Here is a 12,490-nt window from a genome sequence, read left to right as displayed (position 1 = left end):
TTATTGGTTATTGATATCCGATGTAGTCATGTCCGGAGAACTCGGGCATATTGCTAATATTTTCACTTCGTGATCCTGCGTGAAACGCCTTACAGTTCTTAAACCTGAAACACTAACATTTTACTCAATGTTCAATTCCTCAGATAGATAATCGTCGGCAACTGAACTGCCAAAAACCTGCTGAATTTGAGCAGTAAATTCTATTACTGCATACAAGTGTTGCTCGTCATCTTGAAGCAAGAGGTCTCAGCCAGGCTGCCATTTGAGCTGTAAGCCTCCTAAAAATGTTAACGTCTGCGGATGATGCCCAGAAAGTGGCAGCGATCCCATGATCTGGCGTTTAAGCAGCCCGCTATAGGGTATTATATCGCTTTGATCCATCAACTGCGCCTATAGTTTTAAGACTTCTTCGTAATTTCTTTACTTGGCAGATGTTTCTACGTGGAAGAAAATGAATGCTATTTAAAAACGTGTTGTTTCGTTATAACTTTCATAAAACTCGTGCATTTGGACTGTTGCATTGTTTCCTCCTTGTTTGCTCGAAAGAATTGCCGCGGTTCAAGTTATAGGGATAATTTTTCAATTATATCATTTCGCTATTAGTCTCGACTCGAATAACAAGTAAACAAACCAATAAATTTCAATAACCGTTGTTATGAAAATTAGAAGTGCTGACATTTGAAAAAAATCGTTATCACCTTATCAGACAATTAACGTATTCACTGATTATTCTGAACATATTATTATGCGACCCAAAGATGGCTAATTTGTCGTTAATACCTGTTACTTCTGAGTCAGATTATCTCAAATTAAAACGACATCGTAAACTTGCAAAATGATCGAAATACTCGTGGGCGCCGAATTCTGCCAATGGCGGATGCTACAACGATTATTGAACTCATGATTATATTTTTTTTAACGACGTCGGAGCAACACAATTAACCTGCTCGTCATTACAGAGCATTCACCTGCTCCCGTGGCTCTTCGACTTGATAAAATTAGTTATTCGTTCTTGCTTGAGCTCTCCTTCTCTCCCGTTCCGGATTCAAAAGCCTAATTTATGAGGCAGTGCTAGCGGATTTCCTTTCCTTGAGTTCGTTTTATCTGCGAGCTCGCGATCTGTCAAAACTCTAACAACCGCATGCCCCGCCGGCTGCTCGCTCCACAAGGCGAAGCCGTTCTCTGTGATGCGACCTAAGCAAGATAAATACACCCTGATTGACAGCGAAAAGGTTTTTTATTACATTCCGCATGGTAATTTATGAAGAAGTTTATCGATTTAGTTTATGGATCAAGTTAATCGACTGTTGCTTCTGACCAGAATTTTGTTACTTCTGTTGCTTTTGACCTACCAGAATTTTAGCTCAGGAAGCGATAATCTTTATAAGTTGCGATAAAAGTTCTTGAAACCCCAAAGCTAAGTTTCATTTCGTGAAATTATTCATGCAAACAACTGCACAAATGTACTTGAATTGTGATGTCAGTGAATTATTTGCATTGCATGCAAAGGGGAAATAATATAACAGCACTTGGTGTATGAAGTTCGTTTCCAGTGATCTATCTATTTTAACCGACATCACATCAAATTATCGTCGCAATTTTCACGCCGAATGCGACTTGAACATGAGAAGTAGTGCTGAGGGAGCCTTTTATTTGGACCGAGACCAAATTCAGGATGATCCATGCACGTAGTACGGCCAGTTGTTGGTCGAGAGCAAACATGCTTTATTTGGCGAGTGTTTAGCAGCTATTGATGTACTGAAGAGGAGTCCCTTGGTAAGCGCCTCTGCTGGCTTCTGTTCACTCTCTTTTCCATCTGCTCCTACGCCTTCTTTTACGACCTACATGTTTTTTTATTGATTTTTACAACAATTTTGCAAGGTGCTGCAATTGCCTTCAGGTTGTTTGTTCAGTCCAATCGACACTTGTTCTGACAGGCTTTGTATGACGCTTGTGCGAACAGCCTTTTGTGTCCTGCAGTGTTGGTGACTTCGTTACTTGAAGAATTTTCTGTGGAGTCTGTGGTACTTAGGAGACATGTCCAGCTTTGTGAGAAATTTAAACAAAGTTTTTCTCGTGTAAAGTTGAATTTCACTTAAGGTAAGAACGCATTTTTACAGGTACTTTGCTTTTGATCGTCATTTAATGATGACCTCTCGCTGTCGTATTTACTTTAGAACCTAATTGGTAGTGTAATCTTACCAGAGGATTTTTTTGGCAGGCGTATTCGTAGAATACGTTCATTCATTTATGCAAGTGAAACATAAAATCGTTTTAAAACATCGGTTCCACAATTAAGTTTACCCTTGTTGCTCAGGTGAGTTGAGCTCCGCTCCCGTTATAGGCAGGACGCATGTCAAGGTCTGACTTTCGTTTGAAATCTAACACGGAGACACTGGGGAGGGGGGCGTTATTGATGGGACCCTGCGGGTTCCCGGTCCGACAGATTTGAAGGACCGGTGCAAAAGGTGACTTACGTGCGTCGAGCGTGTCCAAATCATCGGGGGTACGGGCTAGAGGTGTAGTGTTATGAAAATAAAATAAAGTCGGGGCAAGAGAAACAGATTCAAAAGCGCTCGAACACTAAATAATCACAATAAACAGTAGAAAATCTATAAATAATAGTTTTTCATTGATCAGTTGAATTTAGAAGTAGCCATAAATATGAGTGAGATACGTGTTGCGGAATAAGTGTGCCAAGGAAAAGTGGCTTGTGACCAAATAAGTGATGGAAGACTCGGAGAAATCGAGGTGTTCTTCTCACGAACGAGAGGGGAGTTGCTGCCCGGGAATTTATTGTGTTTACTCCTGCGACTTGTGTGTGTACTCAACGATTAAAAGAGCCCTAGCTGGAACAGTGGATCTGGCGAAGCCTCGGAATACTCGAGACCGTCTTTGTTGTAGGCTCTTATTGTGTCATTATAAAGGCCATGTTATGCCCCTGTCTGCTCGTGAACAGAGGCTCTTGCTTACAATTGTTCCCGATATGTATAATGTTTTTCTATGCAGGAGCCTGGTCGTCGTTCTATGTTCTGTGGTCTTGTCCAGATTTGTTTAGTGAACACGCAAGCTATTCTTCCGATGGGCTTCACATATTTTACACACTCCCGAGCGTTTATCACGCAGAATTGACCCATTATTCGCATGCAATAAATCGGTGGTTCGGGGACTCTTCTGCATTATAACGAACAACCTTACGAAATGTATTCTATAATTTTCGTTACAGATTCGATTTGTTAGGGAAATTTTGCATTAATTGGGATCGTGTAAGCTTTTACACATGCCTGCCTATAGTCAGGTAAATCAGTTGTTTGAATTTCTACGTTCATCGATATTGCACATTTGTGCTCGTTTCAAGTATTTCCCCTTTCGCTGTCGTATTATGGTTCATAGACGATTAAATAAATAATGTGTCACTTGATACTTTGTGTGAGGAAAATTTGTACGATTTTGTACGATTTTAATAGAAGCGTGTTTGCTCATATGAATATATACATCTGATTTCTCGTACTGCTGCCTGATACAACTTTCGGATCATTTGACCATAATTCAAAAATATTTATTGCTAAATCATATAATCTTGCGGTAATGTAGTTTTTGCTTTTATTATTTGTGTCAACTCGATCAACCATTTGGGACTAAACATTACTAAATCCTTGCATCATTATATCTCACACCTGGCTGTTTTGCTGCATTGGTTACCGCCTGTTATGCGAACCAATGTTGTGTTTACGCGTGCTTTAATTAGCAAATGTTGTGGTGCACTGGCCTGGATGTACATTGCCCTTGCAACTTAATTAGGAAAATTAGGTGCAGTCAAACAAGCTCGTTTACACAGGCAAGTGTTTTGTTGCCCAATGACTGCCACGCGTCGACCTGCGCACACACCAAACTCACGCCACTAATGAAACAAATAATTCTTACAGTGACCTAATTTTTATTATTTGTAATGATGGAAATTGTGAGGTGATCAAGAATGATTGCACCATATTTAGCGCTTAATATCGTTCCAGAAAATTATTAATAATCCCCAATATTTGTTTGCCAAATTTTCTGCTTTGGACTCAACCTATAAATTCGGAAAGGCTGGATGTGTACTTCAATAAAACGCTAATGCTGATGGTATAAGATTTAGCGTAGTTTAGTGTTATTCGTGTAGGTGCCACGGTGCAACCATACCGAATAATGTATAACATTCTTCCTAAACACGCACGAAATTATATATAATGCTGGACTCGACAAATAATCTTCCATCTGCATATTGATTCGCATCCGCATTCTATTACTCATTTGCTTTAATTATTCTAATAGATAGGTGCAAACAAACTACCGTCCATGCGTCGCTTCTTTGGTGTGTGGCAATGATGGAACAATAAAGTGAAGCTTACGCCACGCATGGAAAGTATTACTGTAAATAACCCGACTTTTTAAGGGTTTGATTTTTGAACAATTTTCAACTCAACTCTGTGTAGTTCAAGCTGCTCAGACCGACACATTTCTATAGCGTATGATACGTGTACGTCCTGGCAATGCACGTGTCCTTGCAAATTTCGATTGTCGAGTTTGTTAGGTTTGATCAAAATTCTTTGAAAAGTTGAACCCGTCAGAACTAACCATACCGAATAATGTAAAATATTCTTCCTAAACACGCACGAAATTATATATATAATCCTGGACTCGCGACACATAATCTTCCATCTGCATATTGATTCGCATCCGCATTCTATTACTCATTTGCTTTAATTATTATAATAGACAGGTGCAAACAAACTACCGTCCATACATCGCTTCTTTGGTGGGTTGTCAATGATGGTGAGTTGTCAATAAAGTGAAGCATACGCCACGCATGAAAAGTATTAGTGTAAATAACCCAACTTTTTTAAGGGTTTGATTTTTGAACAATTTTCAACTCAACTCTGTGAGTTCAAGCTTCTCAGACCAACATACTGTATGTCTATAACGTATGATATACTATAGTATAGGTTGGCAAAATTTGTTCATTTAAGCAGGTTTCATTAAGGAAATGAACTCAATGAAACCTGCTTAAATGAACGTATGATACTTGTACGTCCTGGCAATGCACGTGTCCTTGCAAATTTCGATTGTCGAGTTTGTTAGGTTTGATCAAAATTCTTTGAAAAGTTGAACCCGTCAGAACAAATGATCGCAGACTCAAGCTTCTGAAGATGCAGATGCAAAACACAAGTTCGCACATTTTATTAGCAAACGCGAAAACTCTTGCTCTCTTTGAAAGTTAATGTCTCTTGGGAACTCAACTCGTCAGCCAAGAACGTGAGTTTATTTGTGTTCACGCAGGAAATTTCTGTGAGGAAGAAGCGCGACGTAAATTTCGTTATTTTTACGACCGTGCTTCGGGAAAGAGTAGCATCTGCCTTAATTTTTTCTGCACCAGCAGCTGTCATTGAAATAAAGAACCTGCTTTGTCGTGCTGCCAGCGCCCTCGGTCTGAAAGATGAGGCGACGCGTGCTGTTGGCTCTCTCGTGAACTGATGAAAACTTACTTTGCTCGACAAGCTCGGGTGTCGCTGAGGTATTTTTTCCACCGCTCGTGACCATCCTGGTTCCTGCTGATTGAATTCAGGATGTGTTTTTGGTGACCAAGTTTGTGACGTTGATTAAGGTTATTACATTCGTAAATTATGGTGTTCATGAATATATTGAAGAACCATCCTAATCAATAGGGAGGAGTCGTTTTTGCGAATTTAGATAAAAATATAATCGATGTCTAACGAAGTCATGATTGAATGATTAGAAGCGCACAATGAATTTTGGAATGTTTAGATGTTGCATATTTATCTATTTGTGCAAACTTTTACACGTGCATGCACCCCCGTCTTCAGAAAGTTCCAAGTAAGGGACAATGAACTATTTATTATTCTGCTTGCGCTTTTTCGTTGGTTCTTTGTGCATAGCACGACCCCCGAAGACTATTTAAACTAGATTTTAGTATTAAAATGCCTGTCCCCTAACAAGAACGGCCGACTTTATTGTGAGGAGGAGCGAGTTTGTCAGTCTTTGCGTCAGTTCTCTTATCTTGATGAGCCATTGTGGCTTGCCCAGCTTACTGAACCTGTGGCACGCCATGCAAATGTTCTTGCCAGTATAGGATGAAATAAGCTACATTTTTGTTTTGATTATTTCATAAAATTACTACTTGTAAAGAAATTCAAATTCTGGATGAAAAAATTGAAGCTTTGCCAGAAAACTCCATCTGACGAACAGTTACAAGTATAAGTGGTTGTATTTTTCAGATATATTTCGGTATCTTGCAGAATATTAATACTTAGTGAAGAATTAGCAGTGTTGAAGTGCAGTTTCACTTCTTTGGTGGTGTTAGAGGCCTTATAGATTTTATCTTTTTGAGAATCGTGTCCAAATCCACGAACTTCCTCGTCGCCCCAAATAGTATCTCTTTGGAATGACGTACGATATCTGGAACCACTAAATTAGAGAACCTTCAGTTTTTCAAAGTGAATGGAAATGCGATAAACACTGCCGGTAACTGCATGAAAAGTTGATACAGGAGAATTTCCTACCTAAATTTGTCGAACATGAGTTGGCAATCACTTTTCGAGGAGTTGACACGAAATTCGAAAAATCATTTAAGTAATCAAAAAGGCATGCGACCCGAAACGTTTAGGGAAGCGACGAGCAGACACTACTAAATCAAAAGCACATCATCGTTTTAAGAATGTCGAATACATTTTTAAGTGCTATGATGTTCTTTACATTATTCTTGTGTTAACTACGAATCCTGATTGAACTTAGAATCTAATTCCCTGCTGTAACACCGGATTTATTCACACCCTATCACTTTTATTGCTTTAACTATTCATCTCCTTTCTGACATTATTTTTACAGCAGGCCTTCCTTTGTGCTACTTTATTCCCTACCAAACATCTGTAACTACCTACTCTTGAGCACTCGTTTATAAAGTAGGCATTAAATTTTTAACCTCGTGACAATATTGTTGCTAGTGCCAATAACCCAGCTTCTAACCTCGGCCTCGTATCGTACTTTAAACGCGAGTAGCTTCATATCGGATATTTCTGCTGGACTCCGCTGGTGCTGTAATAGTTTTTTTATTCACGAAAACTTTGTTTCCCCACGCTGCTGCCATTAAAATCACATAGAGATCTACAAATAGCGGAAAAATTATTCGCACACCCTTTATTTTCAATGTTTTCTTGAATAACTCGAAAATTAATGAATTTATAAGATTTGATTGAATTAAGCAGTATGTAATAAGGAAAATAGCATTACATTTTCAGAACAAAATGTCATTTTAAAACGTTTTGACATGCAGATATTCTTCAACACCTTCAGACACAATTATTCGTACAGCTGGAAAATACTAACATAGTTGCAATCATAATAATCAATGGCATGTCCTTCCATCTTGATCATCTCCAGCAGTCTCCTTTTATAGTTTTGATGAGATTTGAAGTATTATCCGGTTAAGATATGCATAATTTGCATAATATCGTGAAAGCTAATGTGAATTAAACGCTCACTTTAACAAAACTGACGATATTTATGTCGATTACGTCGACGATGTGTGGTGAAGGTGATGAAGAATTATTTGAGCGATACGATTTATTTTTTGACGTTACCCTACTAGTGTTACGATTTATTGTTATCTTCCCAACTACCAGCAGCGCATTTCGAAAGATAGATACTGACAAGCATGAGTTTCCCTTCATTCATCAACGATGACAGACGTTTCCATTCTTCAGATCTCAGTGACTGACTGTTATTGCTGACAAATAAGCTATTGCTGACGAAACAAGTAAGCTGATGTTGCTTGCGCTTGACCAGTATCACTGGCCCCCTACTTGCGCTGATCTCTGCCGGGCCTCATTTCCAGCTCTCGTGGCAACTTTTGCCATTTTCCTCATAAACTTCGCTATCGCTGCCGGCCTAGCTCCCCCATAGACACCCTTCCCTCTTTCCTGCGAGGCTTTCTGCCTCCCTGGGTTAGTGGTCTCTGCAGACTCTTTGCGCTCGAGCAATAAAGGAGCGAAAATATCTAATCCTGCAGGTTGCCATAGAGTCGAGTGGCGGCTGAGTTTAGGCGCGGTAAAGAAAATCGATGTCGGCTGTTGTAAACCAATGATTCCTGATGCGACCCGCGTTCGGTTTCCTGTTTTACTGCACTAACCTGGATTAGCGAATGTATTGAGCGCATTCTAAATATTCGAATTAATTGCAGCGTAAGCTAGCATAATTACACTTTGGGGGCTAATGCATGATAGTATCTAATGAAATATGACTTTTATAAATCGAGCGCGTAAATAGCCCCTTCAGTTGATCTCTCAACTTCAGTTGATCTCTCAACTGCAGATCTGAAACTCTCAACTGCTAATGCAGATCTGCATGCTATCACTTATGATTTTGTGAACTTAAGTTGCAGAAGAAGAGCATACTCTCTACAACGCTTCATCACTTTCATGTTCATTGACAGATAACTTATGACCGATCTGAAGTGCATGATTATCTTTATCTTTTTCTCTTAGCTTGGATATAGTCGGCGTACTCTGTGTGTTATTGAGAATATTTTGGAAATTATCGACCTGTTACCGATGGCCACTGATGTTCGAATTAATGGCCACCCATACCCGTCCACGTTAGGACCAGCGTAGACGCTCGTGTGTACAAGCAGCTAGCGCTGCTCGTTTGCAGCGCCGCTGGCAGAAGAATGTATCATTTTTGCCCGCGGCGTTTGACTCATTTTAGGTTGGAGTGGAAAGAGAAGGATGAGTGCGTGGCTAATGAATCAGCAGAAGAGCAGATACCTGTCAAGGTTCCGGCCCTCCCCTCACCTACCTTGGCTCTGAAATATAAGTGTACACCATAGCTGCCCTGCCTTGAAACTGCTCGTCTGCACCGTTTACCGTCAGCCTCATAATAAGTATCGTTTTTTACTTGCGTCCTGTACATGCAATTCCGTTTCTAAGTGCTTTGTCAAGAGTGTCACAATAATTGCTGATCTTCATTACAGTTTACCATTTTTCAATGGATTGTAACCCTATTATTCTATGTTTTATATATAAAAATCATCGTTGATGATTAATGTATGCTTTGTCAAAAGGTTCAAAAACGTAATGCATAATCTTGCTGGAATAAGTTTCGTCCTTGAGCACGTGTGTGGAATGACGCGTGTACCAATTTGTGTTTTCCATAAATAATCTCTTAGCATAGTATTCAACTCGTTACTCTACTTATTAAGCTAGAATAAAAATCCATTGTTCTCCTTAGTGGATTGCGTCAATATCGACTGTAATGCCATGCAACGTAAGTCGTGTGATACGAGCTAATTACGGTAATAGCGCACCGTAAGTCTAGATGCCTCGCAGAATTCCATTTACTTGTGTTGCTGCCTGAACACACAAAAAAAAATCTGGCAGCGGGAGCTGCAATGTCGGGAGTGTGGCGTTCAATAGAGGCAACATTTAGCTGAGCTCTAAAGCCTATTACGTCGACCGCACCGCGCCCGTTTTATCGGGCCAATACTCTCAAGTTTTCCCTCCACAGGTCGCCCTCTTGACGCACTTGTTATCTTTTGAGTCTGCCCTCTCTTTTAGTTCAAGAAAAGTTTTCCATGTTACTTCTAATGCATTTCCATTTATTTGTTTATTCGTCGTTTAATTCTAATAACATTTCGTAGTTGTCGTCCCTGAATCAAATATGAAAATGTTCTTTTTTCAATTTAGTTTTCTTTGCCTGAATGAAAGTGATTTATGTATTTTACTTCCCAGCGCACCATTTTTTCAACCCTTCTGAAATCACAAGTATTATTCCTGCTCCGAACATGATAATCTTTTGTTACTTGAAGCATGTGCCCTCTCCTTCGTCTTCCTTCATAGTCTCAAATCAGAACAAGTTTTTAATTAGTTGCAGCTCGCTATCCATCCGTGTTTTCATCAACCAGAATTCTTTTTATTCTTCCCTTTGTTGTTATTTTTATTTTTAAACTTCGAGACAGCGAACACTGATTAATCACCACGGATTGTTCATTACGTTTACTACTTTGGATCTTTGGAAAGTCAACTGCGTCCATGCCTTCTTTATTATGCCACTGGCGAACATTCTTGGTGCATTTTTATCATAAGCTTCACCACATTCAAGTTTGAACAGGGATTTAATACATTTTTTTCTGCTAAACTACTCCAGCCACATCCAATACTAATGTAGTGTGTGACTTGTGCACTCCCTTCCACGGCTAAAATCTTCGCTGGGGCTCGGAACTCGGCTTCCGCCCTTTATAAGCCATGCCAAGAAATCGAGAGGAAAGTTCAAAGAACGTGTGTGTGAGGTGCCTGCATGACATTGTGCTGGGTCCTTTATGCACTGCAACCAATGTACTTAGCTTGCTTGACTTGCCGCCATAATCCCTGTAATGTGTATACGGCAGTACGCTTTCGCTCGCTGCCTTGTTTGCCAAGCTTGACTTGAGAATTTCTGTCCTTAGAAAGGAGCTTTGAATCTCAACTAGGATTTTAGGGGTAAACTTGGTGGCTTCACATTCCCATACATGGCAGGTCACTTGTTAACGCTCGTCTGGAATCCCATTTTCGTTGCTGAGATTCACTTCACTGTAGGGTGACTAAGCCAACTTTGCGAATTTATTTCAAGTGAAGTATATCCCTCTGAAGACCATTTATATGTTCATTACTTCACTGTTAACAGTAAAAATAGGTAACATTTTTTGCACTTTAATTTTCGAATGTTAATGAAGACTTTAATAATGAAATGCGAATTATATTCTTCATTGATTTTGACATTTTGTATTTACGATATTTTTCTTGAGGACAAACCCAAAGCAATTTTTATTCTACTCAATAAATGTTCATGCTGCTATACCTAGTTGACTGATTTTCTCAAAATTTTCATTCATACTTGTAAACTCGAGAGAAAAAAATAATCCTGTCCATTGGCCATTGTTAGTATATGCATGCGTCATCCTGACACAGTTTGACCAGTCAAAAAAGGCTTATCAATTCAACATGCAGAAAGTATGTCGCTACTTGGACAATACGATCCATTCACTTTTGCTAGTGTTGATGGCCTGTGGTTGACGCATTTTTCTCTTGATCTACAGAGCGGAACTTGTGCAGTTGGGTGTACTGCACGCTGGTGTTGATGGTCGCTTGCCTCGTGTACTGGAACGCGCTGGGTTGTGGCTTCGTATTCGATGACATCTCAGCCATCAAAGAGAACAGGGACCTACGCCCCCACACGCCCATCTCCAACCTCTTTCTGCACGACTTCTGGGGCACTCCTATGCAGAAGGTAAGCATTAATTATTACTGTGGTTCTTATTGTATGTGGATTTTAGCACTTTAGCCTTTGTTAGACTGTATAATTTTGCCACCTTATATCGAGTTAATGTACAGTTGTACCTATGCAATCCATCATGTGTTAAATATCTTATCGAAAATTAATGATGGAACTGCAAAATTTACTTTTTGGAGATTGACGTGTAGTGTATCAAGTTACACTGACAGTCAGACGATACTATCGCAATCTGCATCGCATCAGAAAAAGTTATCGTAGGCAAAGCACGGCAAATACTGAAGATGGTTTAGTTCGTGAATATTTTTGTGTAGAATTTGTCCCATTATTGTGAAGAATAAATTTCTCGTCGACTGTAATTGCCTATAAAATATGTCATCTGGCTTGCCGTGGGAATCGGTTTAATTAAGTTCAATCGGTCTAAACTTTTATCCTTATTTCGAATAAAATTTGTTTAGGAAGAGTATATATACACTGATTTTACTATTTTCTATTCAATTAAGTATATAATTTGACTACATGTTTCCAATTTTTCACTCTACTATGCAAATTTTCTGTCTGGCTTCATTTGAAATTTTTAAATTTGCATTATTATTTACTGCCTTACATGTAAAATAGTCGATTTTATACTTTCTTCTGTTCAAGCACTCATTGGTTATCATGATTCTTGACCAAGCGAAAAATAAGATGAAAAATTAAATACTTATGATACATTTCGATGATCCCTATGAATTTACTTGGAATTTCCTTTAGACGATTTCGTGCCTTGAATTAAATGTATACATTATGAAGAGCTCTCTCGAAAGTGCTTCCTTGAGATGACTCGTTATCGCCATGCGTCCGATCTGAGCGTATAGTGTGGCTTGCTCAGAGACTTCTAATTATAATCCCATCGATTACTCGGCCCATTATAGTGAGACGGCTGCTAGCAATCCTTCCGCTGTCCCACTCAACCACTCTCACATTTATCCCCCACTCAACCCCTCTCACATTTATCCCCCCACTCAACCACTCTCACATTTATCCCTCCACTCAACCACTCTCACATTTATCCCCCCACTCAACCACTCTCACATTTATCCCCCCTCTCAACCACTCTCACATTTATCCCCCCTCTCAACCACTCTCACATTTATCCCCCCTCTCAACCACTCTCACATTTATCCCCCCACTC

At 39.5% G+C, this 12,490-nt stretch overlaps 1 protein-coding gene across 1 annotated transcript in view; it reads left to right on the top strand.

Moving 5' to 3' along the window:
• LOC108674334 (protein O-mannosyl-transferase Tmtc3) overlaps nucleotides 1-12,490 on the top strand; it is a 146,601-nt gene that overhangs the window by 46,075 nt on the left and 88,036 nt on the right. Inside the window, exon 2 of the mRNA XM_018162273.2 lies at nucleotides 11,123-11,313. Coding sequence (XP_018017762.1) covers nucleotides 11,123-11,313 — 191 coding nt within the window. The remainder of the gene's footprint in view (nucleotides 1-11,122; nucleotides 11,314-12,490) is intronic.

This window comes from Hyalella azteca, unplaced genomic scaffold, assembly GCF_000764305.2.
Source record: "Hyalella azteca isolate HAZT.00-mixed unplaced genomic scaffold, Hazt_2.0.2 contig10909, whole genome shotgun sequence".
In the NCBI taxonomy this organism is placed as follows: domain Eukaryota; kingdom Metazoa; phylum Arthropoda; class Malacostraca; order Amphipoda; family Hyalellidae; genus Hyalella; species Hyalella azteca.
This window is presented reverse-complemented; position numbering and strand designations above follow the sequence as displayed.